Genomic DNA, 19,780 nt, shown 5'->3' on the forward strand with positions numbered 1-19,780 from the left:
GCAATTAACAAAACAATCTATCCGATAATCCCTTTGGGCATGTATGTTAATGAATCAATGCCCATGCCAATGGAAGCCAGTGGGTGGGTTCATGTTAGGGGAAAACAATATTTTACCCTCAATATGCAAGCATGCACAGAACAGAAGGGAATGGGTTTCACTTGTATCACAAGAATATTGGGAAGAGTCACATGTGTGTTTTAACTCTCAATATGGAAAATGTCATTATCAATGGCACAGTTCTTCACTCTTTAACGGCTCAGTGGTAGTTCAAGTAGACAGACATTGCATATGTGTGCATAGTTTATTTAAGCGCTTTATTGTCAACATGTTCCATGAAAGTATAAATAACTCTAGTTTCAATCTGTCTTCAATATTTTCTATCCAAGATTACATTACATAATGTGCAATTGGAAATGTTTAGGACTCATTATGCAGTGTACCAATATATTGAACTGGTGCACACAGGGGCAGATCTTAATGCCTTAAGGCACCTAATGCACCATAAGCATTTGGGATATTATATACAACGACTGCAGGTAGAGGGAATGAGCACTTTACTAACAGTATGTCACTCTGTAGCAATAATAAAATGAGTGTTAAAACAAGTGGAGGAAGAAACTCATCCTTCACACTGGTGGGAGAATATTTTCCATACCAATTCAGAGGATATTAGGCAAGTGTGGGAAATAATGATGCACCCCATCATAGTGGTACTGATCATTCAAACATTAATAATCTTTTACCTCGTGGGTTTGACCATATATTCTTGTTGCTCTCATAAAAAGAAAGTTGTTATTATGCCTTTTGATTTAACAAAGTTCAATTGTTAAGGTTTGCACTTTACATGCATTGTAATAATCATTATATTGCACAGTTATATTGCACTTTGTTAAATGACAGTTTTGTATGATCTTAAGGTTATTTAAATTGTTTTATTGTTATAGCACTTTCCACCTCTATGTGTCTGTGTAATGATAGTACCTTCAGAATTTACTCAGGACTATCAAGGAGAGGAAATGTAACATGTTTTTGCATATTAAATAGAGATTGAGTTGTTTTGTGCTTTAAAATAAGTTATTCTTTATGCCTTTACATTTGATTAAGGTATTTGACTATGTATTAGATATGGAGTCTGAAATTCAAAATGGCGTGCCCAACAAACAACAGTTCGACTCCATCTTTGTTTGGTTTCTTCTTGAAATTTTCGTGCCCTTTTGGAACTTTGTCAGGAAAAGCAGTTAACGGTCAGCACAGAACTAGTTCAAACAGGTTCCAACCAGGGAGCTACCAATTTTACCTCAGAACCTTGGTGCACTTGTTGTGCCTATATAAACTTTGAGCACCCGCTGCCTAGTTGCCGTCCATCCTGGAGGCAGCTACGGTACCATTGTGTTTGCACAGCAACATGGACCAAAAGATCATCACCTGCAAAGTAAATAAAGACATCAGCATTAAGAACTGCGACTGTGCTTACCGACCTCTGAATTCCACATCATTTTCTGAGGAAGGTATAGAGATCCTGTTGATCGCTCACCCTTGGGTGATCGCAGAGCCAGGCCTATCTTCAGTATCAGCAGATTCTTTTGATCTCCCTCTAAGAGGTCCATCAGCTGCCTGTGACAACAGTGTTATACGATCTACTGCCTATCAACACCTGGAAACGGTGCAGTATCTGGGGTATTTTTGTTTTAGGTTTGTTTATTGCCAGGGTACCTATTTGGTTGGGCCTGGGTTTTAAACTCAAACTGTCAAACCATATCTCACTGTTGTTTCTTATTAAGTTATCTGTTTAAATAAAAGCTGTTATCTGTTAACTTTTTTCTTCTCTCTTCTTTATCCATTTGCATCATGGGATAGGGAGGCACACTATCTTTCCTTTCTAACCCCTGAGTGATAGATAAGGTCCAAGATCCTGCTGGATCCTGCCAATGAGCTGCAAATTATAGCTGGCCTATACCATCCTCACCAACATAGTTAACATTGCAGGGTTAACACTCTGGATCCCTAGTTTTGAACCTATGACACCCTCACTCCTGAACCTGTTATTCCTTAGTTATCCCCCCATCATTAGTTGAGTCCCAGGTCCAGTGACTCCTCCCACAAGGCTGGGGGAGGGGCCTTTAGACATGGACAGGTTTGCACCTTCCCTCCTCCCAGAATTTCAATAAGGCTGAATGAAGTCAAGGCTCCTCCCACCAACCTGTGTGTGTCACCACTCTGCAAAGATTGCTTCCCCATCCCCCATGGTATGAGCCATGGTCTAGCTAGCCCCTTAAAGTTAGTAAAAGTTCTGCATTAGTAAGGACAGTGACATTAGGTCGGCAAATTGTTTTAAATATAAATTTAGGCTGATACCATAATTACAACTTCTGATTTAAAGGAAGGGCTCATTTATGCTTACTATGGTTCAATGGAGGAGAAAGGCAGGAGGAACCTGCTCCTGGCTAATGCACCAGTCTCTTCTGGGGGTTCTGGCCCTGCACCTCAGCTAGCAAAAGCTGGTGTGGGGCCATGAATACACTTACTACATGTTGTCCCTATGAAATTTGTACAGCATCTGAACTCCCTGAGGACTGGGGGAACACTGAGCCTACCTTTCAGAAGTGCTGCATACCTCTTAAAACCAGCCCATTGTGAGGCGACATCTACACTACAGGATAAATTCGAATGAGCTTAAACCGATTTTATAAAACAGATATTATAAAGTCGATTGTGCGCGTCCACACTAGGCACATTAATTCGGTGGTGTGCATCCATGGTCTGAGGCTAGCATCGATTTCTGGAGCGATGCACTATGGGTAGCTACTGTAAAATAATGAGGCCAATAACGTCGATTTGCGTCCACACTAACCCAAATCCGATATAGTAATATCGATTTTAGCGTTACTCCTCTCGTTTTGTAGGATTACAGAAATCGATTTAAAGAGACCTTTAAATCGATATAAAGAGCAGTGTAGTGTGGACAGGTGCAGCGTTAAATCGATTTAACGCTGTTAAAATCGGTTTAACAGCGTAGTGTAGACCAGGCCTACCTGTGGGAGGCTCAGTGCCTCCAAGAGCTGGTGTTGAAGGGTCATCACCCAAGTGTAGGCTGCAGCTTAACAGGCTGTTTAATTTACAGTAGTAACTGTGTATAGCTGCAGGCCAATAAATGCTTAAACAGCTGCTATGCCATTGGAAAACTTCAGCATAAGTAAGCACGTGGTTGGTACATTCGAGACAAAGCACTTAAGCATCTCAGCAAAGAAAGCGACCTGCTTCCTTAAAGCCAAAGGAATGTTTGCAACTGTTTTATCTGGGGTGGGGCTGAGCCTTTATTTATCCAAATCTCAGAGTGGGGTTAACCTGAGAGCTCTCCCCAACGCGCCAGCCCATGCACCTTCCTTTACTCACAGGAGACTGAAAAACAGTCCTTGCGTGTGGGAAGTGCAATATAACGCCGACAGCCCGGGCTCTCTTGGGCCGGTGTAGTGTAGGATAGATACTGCTCTGTGTAGTACAATCTCCACGTATCAATAAGTGCTACCGGTAGCACATTACTACGCGGAGCCGTATCTACACTACACCGGCAGCACGGGCTACACGGCGGCTGTAAGGCAGAGCGCTAGGTCGGGATGCTGCAGAAAGGCTCTCGTGAGTAGGACGCATGGACCAGTCACGCCGAGGCTGCTGCTAAGACCTGCTCTTGCTCAACACTGCGTAGGGGCTGGCTGTGCCGGGGCGCCCCACGCCATTGCCCCTCAGGGTGTCAGGGGAGCCCACGGCTGGCGGCGGAAAAACCCCGCAGCAGCAGCCCCGCGAGCCGGGCTCGATCCGGAGCTACAGACAGTTCCACGCGGCAGTGCGCAAGCGTAGTAGGACAAAGATCCCTACCCTGCTCGGATTTTCCGAACGGTTCCAAAATTCCACGCGCCGGGAGATGCCGAAGGAACGTTCCGAGCCACCTCCCTCAGCGAGCCGGCACCACTCCCAGTGCGCATGGGCGGTTGCCAGGGCGGCCGTATCCAGTGAAGGTTTAAAATCTTCTGCGCATGCGCACTACTGGTTCTGGCCCGGCAAGGGGACGCCACATTAGGGCAGCGACCGCCGCGCTTCAGGGAAAGCCGAGCCGGGCAACTCCGCGCGGCCTCCCCCACCCCGAGCACGGGGCGCCAGAGCCGGGCTCTCCCTGCCGAGCCTCCCTCCTGATGCCGCTGCCCGCGGCGCGTGTTTAGCGCCGCTCCGGATCCGGCGCCGGGCGGAGGAGCCGCGGCGAGCGGGGCCGGCTGGGGGCGCGAGCGGACGGGGTGGATGGATCCCCGCGTGGCCTGGATCCAGCCCGAGCAGAAAGGCCCCGCAAATGCGCTGTGGATGCAGATCTGGGAGACCTCGCAGGGCGCGGGCGGCCGTGGCTTCTCGCACTACCTCTGCCTCAACTCGCCGGCCCTGGACCCCGCCGCCTCCCCACCCACCGCCCGCGGCCACGCCAGGCTTGGGCCGCCCGGGGGCGGCCGCCAGTGCTGTTCCCCGCCGCCCTTGCCCTTGCCCTCTCCCCCGGACCTGCTGAGTGGGCTGGTCACAGCCGCCGGCTCCGCGGGGGGCAGCAGCGAGGGAGGAAGGCGGCTGCAGAAATCCCCCTCCGTGTCTTCGTCGTCGTCCTGCTCCTCCGTGGAGTCCGGTACCGAGAGCCCCGGCTTCTCCTCCTCGGGCTCCTGCAGCAGCGGCTCCTCCTGTGGCCGGGCCGGGGCTCGCGGCAGCGGGACTGGACCCGTGGAGTTTTTTAACTTCAACGAGAGCAAAGTGAACAGCGTGAGCGGCCAGTGCCCTGCGCACCAGCCCCCGCAGCCCGCGGCGAGCAGCCCGCACCAACCTCCACCCGCCTCCCCGCAGCAGCAGCATCAGTATCACCCGGGCCGCAGGAAGCGGGAGAATAAAGCAAGCACATATGGGATGAATTACCTGCTATCCGGCAGCCGGGGGGCCGCGCTGAACAACTGTCCCCGCCAGCAGGCGCTTCGGCAGCAGCTACAGCCAGCGCCGCAGAGCCCCGGCACACCCTGGAAAACCAGGCAATACAGCTTGGGGGTACAGGGGTGAGTACCCCCATCCGGGGGAGGGTGAGCAGCCCCCCCAGAGGGGCGCGCATGGAGTGGTGGAGAGACGGGATTTTGCCTCTTGTAACCATAAACTATAGGAAATTTTCTCTTCCCTTGTTGTAGCCAGTTCGGGGGGAACAGTGTTGTCTCCTGCCAGGGGTAGGTTTGGGAGGCAAAAACTAGTCTGGAAAGGGCTCCGAGCCGGCTGTAAAAATCGTAATAGGGCAGGAGGATTAAATGAGCTGCTAATAAAAAATCATTTGCATAAATCACTGCTTTGGGCCCTGTACTGCGATCATACGCATTCGGGTAGCTCCGTGCTGGCAGGACAGGCCCTGAGAGGAGGCAGAATTAAATTTGTATGGCCTTCTTTGGCCATAGACATGAATATTGTAGAGTGGGCATTGGTAGCCAACCAGAGGATCTGTCACACTAGACGGTGAGCCCCGTTTTCCAAATACGTGAAGGGAAAGGTTGAGATTGAAATGTCATGTCAAAAACACTTTTGGATTAAAGGAGCATTGTAAGGAAATAACTCCAGTGTACTACTGAATGATTTGAAAAGCCATTCTGGGTTCTGAAAAACAATTGTAGATGATATAAAATAATTCATTATGTTGCTTGAAGAGTTGAATTGATGAATGTTTGAATGGAGTTCTTTTCTCAAAAATAGGAAAACACTTTAACTAGAGAAATCTCTACTACTCTATAATGCATATTTTTCTTAATCGGTTGATATTGCCATTGATAGGCTTTAAGGCCAGAAAGGGACCGTTAGATATTCTGTGCTCCTGCAGAACAAGCTGTAGAATTTCACCTACTTACCCTTGAGCCCAGTTACCTTTTGAATTAAAGCATATAATGCAAAAAAATTAATCTTTCACTTCATTTACTCAGCTTTCCTTCTCTTCAATCAGAAGAAAAAATATATATTTAGAAAAAGTGTTGAACACACTTTTTTCATATCAGCTTTGGAGAAGGGAAATGAATAGTCTTTCATAAACTTGCATTTGGAACATATGAAATCTAGAGCTGTTGAATGTAGGTAGAAGTAACAGATGCAATTCGTTTTTTCTAAATCTTCTGTAAATAGATATCTCTTACTATGGTTAGTATACAATGAGAGACAAGGGAGGGGTGACTGAATATAATTTCTAGAGGTACAAAAGATTACACATTAATTTGATCTTGCTAACTTTACTAATCTAGCAACAAGAGTAACATTTCCTTGGTTGTGTTATGACTCAACAAATTCTGCATCTTGGCATGGGATTGGCCTAGATTGCCCTGGGTTCCTTCTAACCCTGTGATACTATAACTCAAAGCAGCAGGTTTTCATAGTGCGTGTCAAAAATTGTTAAAGAACAATATTAAGAATGTTATTTCTTGTAACTTTAAAAAAGAACCATACAACTGAATTAAACTGAAATAGTTTCACTTATTTAATTTTCTGGGCCAGTTTCAGATTTCTACTAAATGGTATCAAGAGGTAGCTGTGTTAGTCTGTATCCACAAAAACAACAAAGCGTCCTTAAAGGCACCTTACCGTAAAGGCTAACAGATTTATTTGGGTATAAGCTTTCGTGGGTAAAAAATCTCACTTCTTCAGATGCATACAATGAAAAAGTGATGTTTTTTACCCACGAAAGCTTATGCTCAAATAAATCTTAGTCTTTAAGGTGCCATCGGACTCCTTACTGAACGGTGTTTCAGTGTTTCTATAACATGTTCTTTCTCTGCACCACCCACACTGACACTTGAAAAATAAAAATTCATTGCGCACTGAGAACAGATAAGGGTGTTTCAGAAAGTATTCAGTTGTGTTCAGTGTTAGTGCTTTGAATTTAGTTCAGACTTTCTTCATCTTGCAAATGCAATTAGCTTCTATTTCAGTATTTCTTTTTACTCAGTCTCACCATGTGTTAACTGTTTTCTGTCTTTGGGCACGTCTACACTTGCCATTTAAAGCGGAAAAAGTCCCTTTTTGTGCAAAAACACTTGCCAATGACTTTTTATGGTGAAACTCAGAAGTTTCACCGCAAAAAAACCCACCTCCACAAGAGGCATACAGCTCTTACTGGTGATGCTTTTGTGGTGATGTGCAAGTGAAGATACATCCTTCTTGTTTACACCGCTTTTAGCCTCGAGGATATCTCACAGTGTCTTGGTGACCACTCTGGCCAGCAACTCTGCTGCTCTGATGCCAGGTAAACAGACATCTACCGCTCCCCCTGTAAAGCCCCTAGAACTTTGAAACTCCCCTTCATGTTTTCTTGGCAAGTGCTCACTTATCATTTGGCCAGGTGACAATGCCTGCTCCACCAAGCAAATGATCCCCTGCTTGGAGCAATGTTGAGCTACTAGAGCTGATCACTGTTTGGGGAGAAGGATCAGGATGCCCTCAATTACGCCCCTCCTTCCCACAAGACTCATTGTCAAAATGTAGAGAGCTGCACTGTGGGATAGCTGCCCTAGAATGGTTACTCTCATCAGCGATGGAAGTTTTGCTAATGTAAACACAGTCTGATGCCTGAGGAATTAAGTGAGTACACAAACCAGCGCTTTACTTTCACTGGTTCCCTATCACCAGTGAAACTTACAGTGCAAAAACTCTGCAAGTGTAGACATACCCTTAGTGTTAAGTGCTTTATTCTCTTCTTTCCTTCTCTTCTGGGTAATTCACTTTTATAGCGTGCAGTGGGAGTATGTTGTGGGTGTGGGTTTTTTTTTTTTTTTTTTTGTGAAAAACCATGTTATGTTGACATTGATTCTTGAAAGAATGGATGAGCTATATACTGTAACGTGCTTTGAGCCTGTCTTTAGACTTGCTGTGAATACTGTACTGGTAAGTAGGCATTCCACAGATTTGAATAATCATATTAATGTAATATAGGATGTTTATAAAAACTTCTATCAACATAAAGAACTATTCTGGTCAGCTCTCATTGTAAATAGAGAAACCACTACAGTAAAAGCTTTTATTTAACTGGCATACTGGGGGTGCCAGTAAATTAAAAATGCCGGTTAACTCAGAGGGACCTGGTGAGGGCAGAGGCCTGCCTTTCCCTCAGCATGGCGGTGGTGGGATGTGAGGAAGGTGTGCTCCCGGCTCTTCTGCTGTGACTACACCCGAGGTGCCAGCCGAGGGAGGGATGCGGCGATAGAGCAGTTGGAACTGGAGGTATTAGAGCTGGAGAGGCGTCTGGCTGCTAGCCCCAAGGATCCATCCCTCTTTGGAGCGTGCTGGAAGAAACAGGAGGAGCTCCGGGCCCTCGAGGACCATCAGGTCTGGGGTGCCTTTGTTTGATCCCGCATCCGCTTCTTTCAGGAGATGAATCGCGACTCCTGCTTCTTCTTTGCCTGGAGAAAAGGAGGGGGGCCAAAAAGTATGTCATCTGCCTCTTGGTGGAGGACGACACCCCCCTCATGGATCTGGCGGAGATGTGTGGGAGGGCCAGGGCCTTCTATGCAGGCCCTTTCTCCCCGGATCCAACCGATCCTAACTCTTGCAGAGTGCTCTGGGACGGACTCCCGACGGTCAGCATGGGCGACTGAGACGGGCTAGAGCTGCCTCTCACTCTGACCGAGTTCTCGGAAGCCCTCTGCCGCGTGCCCACCAATAAATCTCCAGGCATGAACGGGCTGAGTGTGGCGTTCTACTGCGTGTTCTGGGACATCCTCGGCCCAGACCTAGTCACCTTCTGGGCTGAATTCTTGCAGAGCGGGATCCTCCCTCTTTCGTGCAGGTGAGCCGTGCTCGCCTTATTGCCAAAGAAGGGGACTTCCGCAACTTATGGAATTGGTGCCCTGTCTCGCTCCTCAGCACGGACTACAAAATCATGGCCAAGGCCCTCTCGCTGCAGCTAGAGTCCGTGCTGGTGGACGTGGTCCCCCCCAGACCAGACCTACACCATCCTGGGCCTTACCATATTTGGTAATCTGTGTCTGGTTGGGGACCTCTTGGAGCTTGGGTGTTGGGATGGTCTGTCGTTCGCCCTCCTGTCCCTGGATCAGGAGAAGGCATTCAACAGGGTGGGCTGCAGGTATTTCCTGAGCACTCTGCAAGCGTTTGGCTTCGGATCCCAGTTTGAGGTTTTTCTCCGCAGAGTATCTGGTCAGGCTCAACTGGTCATCTTCGGGTGAGGAGTGCGGCAGGGCTGCCCCCTCTCGGGCCAGCTGTACTCTCTGGTGATCGAGCCCTTCCTCAGCCTCCTCCGCAGGAGGTTGACTGGGTTGGTGCTGCGAGAACCAGAGCTGCGGCTAGTCCTGTCGGTGTACGCCGACAAAGTGCTCCTCGTGGTCCAGGACCCAGGCGACTTGGCGTGGGTAGAGGCTTGCCAGGCCGTCTGCTCGGCAGCCTCCTCCACCCAGGTCAACTGGGTCAAGAGCTCTGGCCTAGTTGTCAGGGATGGGTGGCAGGCAAGCTCCCTCCCACCTGCGCTTCATGCCATCCGGTAGAGCGCAGGTCAACTGGTCTATCTTGGCGTTTACCTTTCTGCTGTGCATCCATCTCCTCCGGAAAACTGGTACAGTTTAACGGGCAGGGTGACGGAGCAGCTCTGGAAATGGACTGGATTACGCCAATGCCTCTCCCTCCGAGGGAGGGCACTGGTACTTAATGAACTAGTCCTGTCCATGCTCTGATACTGACTCAATAGCCTGGTCCCAGCCCCGGACTTCCTGGCCCACCTCTGGACGGTGATTCTGGAGTTCTTCAGGCCAGGAGTGCACTGGGTCTCTGCAGGGGTCCTCCACTTTCCCCTGGAGGAGGGAGGGCAGGGCCCGAAGTGTCTACACACTCAGGTCCATGTCTTCCATCTCCAGGCCCTGCAGAGGCTCCTTTATGGTGCATGGAGAGTACTGGTGCACGCCTTCCTGTGCTGCTTCCAAAGGCTCCAATACAACTGGCAGCTCCTTTATTTCCATCCAAGAGGTCATTTGTGAGACTTCTTTGGGCTGCTGGTCTTCTACCAGGACCTCCTCTGGATCTGGAATCTGTTTTCAGTGGCCATGTTCATGGTGGCCACCGAGAGAGCAGATCTCCTCACGGAGCCCTTGCTATACAACCCTGAGCTCCATGTGCAGATGGCGGACTCACTGTCGGTGTGCCAGAGGTTGGTCCTGGTAGCAGTTGCCAGAGTAGGAGACCTCCTGGACTACAACCGGGGAGACTGGCTGGATCCCCTGACACTTGCTCAGCGCATGGGGCTCTCCAGGCCTCGTACTCCCTAACGCGTACTTCAGAATATAAGGGCCACTTTACTGCTCTGTGTTCGGGCCTACCTTGACCGGGTCCTGCAAGAGGGCATGCCTTGGCTACCCTCCACCCTAGGCCCTCCGGACCTTGTCATTGGGCCCCTGCCCCGTGGACCCAACCGCCCCATCCTCGCCTTCACCGTGAGCCGACTGCACAACTTGCAGCCAGTTCGTTTCCAGACCACGCCAAAGAAACATCTATACACGCTTGTGCTCCACACCCTTCACTTCATTACCCTCATGTCTTGCCCCGACACAAAGTGGCAGGGCCTCCTGCCACCTCTACAGGGTGAGGAGCCCCGCTGGGCCAGCCTATATTCTGCCCGGGGCCCACCGGGGATATCAGTTGGTGGCTCCTTCATGGGGCCATGAACACGAGCGTGTACTTGTCATGGTTTACCCCTGTCCCAGATGCCCGCCTCTTCTGCGGCATGAGGGAGACCCTGACGCATGTTGACTTGCAGTGCACCGGGTTGCAGCCCCTATTCCGGCTCCTCACAAATATTTTGTTACTCTTCTGGCTGCACTTTTCCCCTCACCTCCTTTATCAATGCACTCCCCATCTGTGGTCTCACAAAGCCATGGGACCACCTGGTCAACCTCCTGCAGGCCCTGGCTAAAATGGCCATCTATAAAACCAGTGAGAGGAGGTTGGCCGATAGGCCCCACAGTCACAAGAGACCCCATTTCCGATCCTCCATCCGCTCACGCATCCGGGTAGAGTTCCTCTGGGCAGTGTCTGCTGACTCCCTTGACACCTTCGAGGAGCAGTGGGCACTGTCTGGGGTTCTCTGCTTGGTGTCCCCGTCAGATTCCCTTTGTTTGACCCTTTGACCTCATTCCCATCCCTGTTATCTCATTAGTTGTCCTCTGGAATTATTTGGTTTCCAGGCCCTGTAGAACCTCCCCTTAGGCTGGGGTGGGGGGCGTTCTTTAGCAGTGGGCTGGCCAATAGGAACTCAGAGGGAGGAGTTTAAAGTGTGTGTAGGGGGATGCAGGTCATGAGCTGTGGGGCACAGGCTCTGGAAGGGAGTTTGGGTCAGGGAGGGGGCTTGGGGCAGAGAGTTGGGATGTGGGAGAGGGCTTGGGGTGCCAGATGGATGGGGGGGGGTTGCTTACCTCTGGTGGCTCCCTGTGCCTGCTGTTGCTACTGCTCCTGGTAGAGGTGCAGCCAGGCAGCTCTGTATGCAGGCATGCTGCCTCCATCTGCAGGCACCACCCCCTGCAGCTTCCATTGGCTGCAGTTCTCAGCCAATGGGCTGGGAACCGTGGAGTCTGTCCCCCTATCCCGAAGCACTGAGGCAGCAATTGTGCAGAGCCGCCTGGCTGCGCCTCTGTCAGCAGCAGCTGGGTGGGGGAGCTGCTTGTGGGGAGCTGCGGGTAGAGGTGAGTGCCTCCCCTATCCAGCACTCTGAGCCCCTTGCACACCCTAACCTTCTGCCCCAAGCTCCCTTCTGGATCCAAACTTCTTTCGAGAGCGGGACCTGAAGCCCCTCCCATGCTTCAGCCCTCTGCTGGCCCCACACCAACTGCAGATCAGAAATGCTGGTTTATAGAGCTTGCCGGTTGGTGAAGTGGCAGATAAAAGAGCTTTTACTGTTGTGTGTCTTACAGCAAGAGTGGAGTAGGTTTGGTGCTAAAATCTAACGTAGATGGAAATTGAGTATTTTTACCAATACAATAAAAATGCTGCGCAAGTGAAAAAATACTGGAACCCTATCTCTGCTATTGCTTATACAATTGCCGTGATCGGTGCAGCGGCATGACAGGTTCTAACATTTGCTGTGGAGACAAAGCCGTTGAATTCAGTGTGTGTTGCATGCAACGTATCTTAAGGTAGAATTTGTCTTTTAATTTCTTTAAAGCATTGCAGTCATAGACTGGACAATTTGGGGGATAGTAGCATTTTATTATCTAAATACTGAACAGCTAATCTACCTACTTCATTTGTTTTCATAAATGGAGAATGGAGTCACCACAGGTGATGCCACCACAGGTCTGGTGAAAAGCAGTACACAATCATATTCAGTTTATGAAACAATACAGTGAAATGTAAACTCTAAAACTAATGTAACTTAAACATGGTCTGAAATTTCAAGTTTATGTTGCTGTATTGTAATTAGAATAATCTCATTACTAGTAACTTAAAAGTAGTAAATGCCTAGCAACAATTTCATAATTTGCAATTTCATAATCGCTCTTTTGAAATAACATTTGGTACCTCATTTGTAAGGATAGGCATAATGTTCTCACCAGACTGAAAAAGATCTAGTAGACTGCCCAAGGAAAAGCCAAAAGTCATTCAGTGTACTCTGCCACTCCTTATTGGAATGAAAGGTTCATTAGGTAGGGTCCTATTAATTCAGATGCCATTACATTATTATTTTTAACTGTTTATAATTAAGGCCTTAACAAATTCACGACTGTGAAAAACGTGTCACGTACATTGAAATCTAGTTTCCCCATGTGAAATCTGGTCTTTTGTGTGCTTTTATCCTATACTATACAGGTTTCACAGGGGAGACCAGCATTTCTCAAATTGGGGGGCGTTTCCCAAATCTGAAGGTGGCTCCTTTCCAGCAGCAGTACCAAAGTAAGGGTGGCAATACCATACCGTGTCACCTTTATTTCTGTGCGTCATTGCCAGCAGCAGCACAGAAGTAAGGATGGTATGGTATGGTATTGCCTCCTTTTTCTTCTGTAATGCTGCCTGCAGAGCTGGGCCCTCAGCAGCTGCTGCTCTCCAGCTGCTCATCTCTGAAGGCAGAGGAGCCACAGCCAGCAGCAGCACAGAAGTAAGGGTAGCAGTACTGCAAATCCTCCCCCTGCCCATTACCTTGCCACCTCCCCACAACTCCTTTTTGGGTCAGGACCCCTACAATTATAACACCATGAAATTTCAGATTTAAATAGCTGAAATCATGAAATTTATCATTTTAAAAATCCTATGACCATGAAATTGACCAAAATGGACCATGAATTTGGTAGGGCCCTATTTATAGTAGTAGTCCTTGGTCATTTAAGGATTGCTAACCAGTAAGATCAGAATTTAAGTGAAAGTATTCCAGCAAACTTACATAAGAACTTCTACTGATGACATTGAAGTTCTGGTATGGAAAAAGTGTTCAGTTTTCTGTTTGTGTATTTTAGTCATCTATTGTTACACTTCATTGGTTTGCATTTAGAAGGATTTACGTGTACCATTTATGAAACTTGTGTTTGAAGAGAATTCATATAAAGTATACAGTAAATTGGCCTAATTAAGACTTGTAAAAATATTCAATTGCATTTCTCAGATTGCAGTGTTCTAGTCAGACAACGTGAATGTTTCAGTGTTAACTGAAATGTTACATGGCAAGGCCTAGAGGCTTTTCAGTTAATCAGAAAAGCTAAAAAACAAACAAAAACTGCTTACTTATCCCTTAAACATACAAGCTCAAAAAGAAAATCTTCAGCATCATGCAGAAGGTGTCACAATATTCCTTTTCTTGTGACGACACTCCACAGTCATGGGGTCGTCAACTGAAGACTCTGCCTTAGTACTTTTTGTGAGGATGATCAAATTGTCCAAATACTATTGACAGGAGGAAGGTGATTCCTTACATAGGTTAGTCTCCTACTGTTTAAGGCATTATGAGGCCACTAGTGCAGTGGTTTTCAAAGTTTGGGTTGTGACCCAATACTGGGTCATGGAATGCAAGGCCCTGGGTTGCCTTGCTCAGCAACCAGGGACCCTGGAGGCTAGGCAGTAAGAACTTGTAGTAAAACTAGTAGTCCCTACCTGGAAGTGGCCAGCAGTAGGTCCGGCTGCCAGTGGTAACTCCCCCGTGCCCCAGCCCTGAGCCCCCCCGTCCTGCACCCCAGCCCCCTCATCCCTTGCCCCATCTGAGAGCTCGCACCCCCGGCCCGGAGCCCCCTCCTGCACCCCAAATCCCTCAGCCTCTGCCCACACCCCAACCCTCTGCTCCAACCCAGAGCTCCCTCTCACATTCCAAACCCCTCATCCTCGGCTCTGTTGGGTTGTGGGCATCAACAGTTTCCTTCAACTGAGTCGCCAGAAAAAAAGTTTGAAAACCACTGCTTTAGTGCACTGAAGGCTGAGAGACTCCGCTTTTGCACAACACAATAGCAATCTACAACTAGTTTTCAAGGCATTTTATTTAATATTATAATACATAGATAATTGGGGCCCCTGGTAGGGGCTGTGGTGGTAGTCTAGTGTAGAAGTCATAAAAACAAGGATCACCATGGTACCTAGAAACAAAAGCTGCAGCTTTAGAGCTGAGAAAAATCTGCTTTGGACCACTTTTGAACGCTAAACCTACATATTTGGCTTGTAGTTTAAAACAGGCACTAAGCTGCTGTCTGCTTTTACAGGCTTTGCTTTAGTTAATGGAAAGCAGCTACTGAGTAGACAAGAACCACCAGTACCACAATCCAATAGTAATATAATGTTTAGTTTAAACTTAAGTGAAGTAAGGTACTTTTAAACTATAACTCTGACTTTAATTTACTATCTAATTCCTCTCGAAACTAAGTTCACATTATGCTCCAGTCCTCTGAATTAGAGTAGAACTCAGTGTCTGACCACTCAGATCTATCTTGGCACTTCAGTTTATCTCGTCCCAATTAATCCCACATTTCAGCCTGCCTTTGACAACCTTTTAATGTGGCCAGGTGAGTGAGGTAATATCTTTTATTGGGCCAACTTCTTTTTGCATAAGACAAACTTTTGAGCTACACAGAGCTCTTCAGCTGCTTCTTCAGAGCTCTGTATAGCTCAAAAGCTTGTATCTGTCATCAGCTGAAGTTGGCCAAATAAAAATTCTCGCCCATCTTGTCTCATGTGAAATATTAAGCTAAAACCTTGTGGCTTTTTTTTAATATTAAAATCTTCTTCCCAAAACTACTTGTCTCTAAACCCAGTTCTGCCAGTTTTGGAACATACCATCTCTGCTATCACTTAGTTTAGTAACCAGGCGAGTGTTAGGTTCCTTCTTCTCCCTACACATTCCTGCTTGAAAGATAACTACCACTCTCTCCATTTTTATACTGTTGAAATTTGAGTCAGATCTTAATTTCCTATTTTGATTATTCTAACCTCATCTTCGCTTCCCTGACATCTCCCCAGTTTGCTTGAGGCGCAATTGCTAAGGTGCCAGATCCACAGAAGGACTTCAGTGCTTACTGGCCATTTAAGATGTCTATGTCCAATCTTTAGGTGCCGGTGAAATCGTGAAAACCTTTGCCTAGCTGCTACCCAATCCTGTAAGTGCCTAAAATCCCCATATGCTTGTGCTTTTGCCAGCGATCACATGTATAATCACCTCAATCTCCACTTAAGCTAGTTAATTATACAGAGTGGAACAGCTTCAGCAGTAGAGCGAGAAACCCACACAAGAATATCCAGTAGTGCAGTGGTTGGGGTGCTCCTATGAGGTGGGAAACCAAGGTAAAATCCCTTCTCCACATAATCAGTGGGGGAAATGAATCCAGGTTTCCTGCATGCCTGGTGAGCACTGTGCAAAAAGTTGAGAGAAACTACCACCATCCCCTCCCTTCCCCCCTGCATTTATTGGGAAAAAATGGCTTGGAGGCTGAACTCCAGGAGAGGTTCCATGGCTAATAATACCAAGCAGAGGTAGACACCTCCCTTCTGCTTCGATTTAGGTACCATCCCCACTTAGCATGGTGGCTTTTGTGGATCCCCTCTTAGGCACCTATCTCCATGCACTACAGAGGGATCCAGAGTGACTCAATCAGGATGTAGATTCCACTTTGTGGCAAGGGACTTTAGGTGTAGTAACAACGAAGTCCTGTCGTGGATCGGGGTCCAGATCTTTTTCCTATGTCATTATTTTAACCATGTCACTCTGTTTAAAATTCTCTATTGCCTTCTTTTCCACCATACCAGTTTCTTTGCTTTATGTTCTTGCTTTCAAGATCCAGCCTAACTCTGTCCTTCCCTACTTATCAACCCACTTCTATTACTTTGCTGCTCTCCTTTGTTATGCCAATGGTGCCAACTTCTGTGACACTGAACTATGAGAGAGATCCTCCTTGATCTAATTGTACTGTTTACTAGTTGCCTGCAAGTAAGAATATGCAGAGGCTACTTTAAAGAGAAGCTACTTAACAGCAGCCATGATTCTTGAAGTATTTCTTCTGCATATTCATGGTATTACCTTAGCTTCCCTTCTGCCTCAGTTTTGCTTTCATAGGACTCTGAGGTTTGGCTGAAGGAATTGCATGTTTTGGGGTCTGCATGATCCGTTTAACATCTGGGCTGAACATTCAGTGCCTTAAGGGTACTTTTTCACCTACAAAGGGTACTTTTCCTAGAGCTCAACAGCACAGTTGTGTGTATTCCACAAGTGTGAATAATCAGAAGTAACTATATGGACAACAAGTTTCAGAGTGGTAGACTTGTTAGTCTGTATCAGCAAAAAGAACGAGGAGTACTTGTGGCACCTTAGAGATGAACACATTTATTTGGGCATAAGCTTTCATGGGCTAAAACCCACTTCATTGGGTGCACGCAGTGCAAAATACAGTAGGAAGATACATACACACACAGAACATTAAAAAATGGGTGTTGCCATACCAACTCTAATGAGAGTAATCAATTAAGGTGGGATATTAGCTGGAGAAAAAAAACTTTTGTAGTGATAATCAGGATGGCCCATTTCAAACAGTTGACAAGAAAATATGAGTAATAGTGGAAAAAATTAGCATGGGGAAATAGTTTTTACTTTGTGTAATGACACATCCACTCCCAGTCTTTATTCAAGCCTAATTTAATGGTGTCCAGTTTGCAAATTAATTCCAGTTCTGCAGTTTCTCATTGGAGTCTGTTGCTGAAGTTTTTGTTGTTGTTGCAGAATTATGACTTTTAGGTCTGTAATTGAGTGACCAGGGAGGGTGAAGTATTCTCTGACTGATTTGTTTTTAAATGTTATAATTCTTGACGTCTGATTTGTGTCCATTTTATTCTTTTGCATAGAGACTGTCTGGTCTGGCCAATGTACATGGCAGAGGGGCATTGCTGGCACATGATGGCATATATTACATTGGTACACAAAAGCTTATTCCTAAATAAATGTTAGTCTCTAAGGTGCCACAAGTACTTCTCGTTCTTTTTTCTATGGACAACAGTTCACTAACATGATGGCTTCATTGTTCTGATAATGCTGACACACCACGGGTGGGGTCCTGTTGTGTTATATAGAGAGAGTCCCTGTGCTTTTAGGCCTTAGTCTAAGGGCATGTCTGTACTTTCAGTGCTGCAGTGGTGAGCTGTACTGATGAAGACTCTCTATGCCAATGCAAGAGCTTTTCTGTCCGCAAAACCATCCCTTTGAGTGGCAGAAACTATGTCGGTGGGAGAGCTTCTCCCACCAAAATAGCTCTGTGTGTATTAGCGCTTACGTTGGTGTAACTTGCGTTGCTCAGGGAGGGGTGGAATAGTCACACCCCTGAGCATGGTAAGGTTTGCTGACGTAAGTGGTAGTGTAGACATAGCCCTTAAAGGCAAATGGGGTTGGAAATGGGGATATAGTGTGAGCTGTTGAATATGGCGAAGAGTTAGTACAGCCTTGTTATATATTTTGTTGGCTTATGCATTATTTGGAGGGTAGAAATAGGATGAGAATGGGATAATTAGTAAGTGATGAAGTAGGGGAAGGAAGGAAGGCAAAGAAGGGACAGTCACAGCTAGCCACCTCCCTTGTCAGGATCAGCAGGTAACTGGTTTTTTTCATAGGTGCCTTGGCAGAGATGAATTTTAAAGAGAGACTTGGAGGAGGTGTGCTGAGGTAGTGGCTGAACAGATTTTGTCTGAGTCCTTGTCAGGTGTTACAGGAGGTATGGGGAAAAGCACACACTGTCTAGGGGGAAACTGATTAGTAGGTAGGAAAGGCTGGGAACACTGGTAGAGCAAAGATGGCATTTTGTTTGGTAGTAACTTGTTAGATTCTTTACCATCAGTCTTGCCTAGCCAATCTTGTATTTGCAGAAGTGAAGAGGCAGCCCATGTAGGAGGTGGGAGGGGGCTGAAGCACTTTGAGGCCTGGTCTACTCTACGAGTTTATATTGAATTTAGCAGCCTTATATTGCATTAACCCAGCACCCGTCCACACAACAAAGCCATTTTTGTTGACATAAAGGGCTCTTGAAATCGATGTCTGTACTCTTCCCTGATGAGGGGAGTATTGCTGAAATCGACATTGCGGGTTTGAATTAGGGTTAGTGTGGATGCAATTGGACGGTATTGGCCTCTGGGTGCTATCCTACAGTGCACCATTGTGACCACTCTGGACAGCAATCTGAACTCAGATGCACTGGCCAGGTAGACAGGAAAAGCCCCGCAAACTTTTGAATTTCACTTCCTGTTTGCCCAGCTTGGAGCACTAATCAGCAAAGGTGACCATGCAGTCCCAGAATCAAAAAAAGAGCTCCAGCATGAACTGTACGGGAGATACTGAAGCTGATCTCTGTATGGGGAGACGAATCTGTTCTATCAGAATTCTGTTCCAAAAGACGAAATACCAAACCATTTGGAAAAGATCTCCAGGACTATGATAGACAAAGGCCACAATAGGGACTCAACACAGTGCTGCGTGAAACTTAAGGAGCTGAGACAAATGTAACGGAAAGCCAAAGAATCAAATGGACGCTCACGGAGGGAGGGAGGGAGGGGGGGACTGAGGACTCTAGCTATCCCACAGTTCTTCTTCGAGTGATTGCTCACATCCATTCCAGTTAGGTGTACGCGCCGCGCGTGCACGTTCGTCGGAAACCTTTTTACCCTAGCAACTCCAGCGGGCCGGCAGGTCGCCCCCTGGAGTGGCGCCGCCATGGCGCTCTATATATACACCTGCCGGCCCGCCCGCTCCTCAGTTCCTTCTTACCGCCGTGTCGGTCGTTGGAACTGTGGAGCGCGGCATAGCTGTCCTCCACGTCCCTAGCTCTCCTAATTATCTATCATTTATCTCTAGTACTATCGTAGTTGTTAATTAGATTGTTAAATAGTAGTTAAGTTAAGTAGTTTGTAAATAGTTCTTTGCCGGGGGCTTAGCCCTTCCCGGCACCCGGCGCCAGGCTCATGCCTGTTTCGCCGGGCTTCAAGCAGTGTGCGGCCTGCAAGAAGCCCATGCCTACCAGCGATCCCCACGAAGCGTGCCTGAAGTGCCTGGGGGAATCGCACAGATCCGACAAGTGCCGCATCTGCAAGGCTTTTAAGCCAAGGACAAAGAAGGAGAGGGATCAAAGACTCCGAACTCTCCTTATGGAGGCGGCACTTGACCCAACGGCTTCGCAGGCCGTGATCTCGGCGCCGGCACCGGGTCGCACCGGCACAGAGAAGACTCCCCGGCACCGACCTTCTCCGGCACCGAAGACAGAGCCAAGGCCGTCGAAGTCCACTACTCCGGCCAGGCAGACCCGGC

The 19,780-nt window shown here is 47.4% G+C and overlaps 1 protein-coding gene and 1 long non-coding RNA gene across 5 annotated transcripts in view; one reads left to right on the top strand and one right to left on the bottom strand.

The window, feature by feature from the left end:
• Positions 1-300: 300 nt before the first annotated feature.
• On the bottom strand, positions 301-4,231 carry LOC115646147. Its single transcript, XR_003998953.1, has 2 exons — positions 3,877-4,231; positions 301-1,428 (listed from the first exon to the last, which is right to left on the bottom strand). It is a non-coding gene; the product is annotated as an uncharacterized LOC115646147 (long non-coding RNA).
• Positions 4,232-4,240: 9 nt separating this feature from the next.
• The window catches only part of TENT4A (terminal nucleotidyltransferase 4A), a 117,969-nt gene continuing 102,429 nt past the window's right edge, over positions 4,241-19,780 (top strand). For all 4 annotated transcript variants that reach the window (XM_030551673.1, XM_030551674.1, XM_030551675.1 and 1 more), the window contains exon 1: positions 4,241-5,075. In XM_030551673.1, the coding sequence (XP_030407533.1) occupies positions 4,294-5,075 (782 nt within the window). In that variant the 5' untranslated portion in view covers positions 4,241-4,293. The remainder of the gene's footprint in view (positions 5,076-19,780) is intronic.

This window comes from Gopherus evgoodei, chromosome 2 (assembly GCF_007399415.2).
Source record: "Gopherus evgoodei ecotype Sinaloan lineage chromosome 2, rGopEvg1_v1.p, whole genome shotgun sequence".
Taxonomy (NCBI): Eukaryota; Metazoa; Chordata; order Testudines; family Testudinidae; genus Gopherus; species Gopherus evgoodei.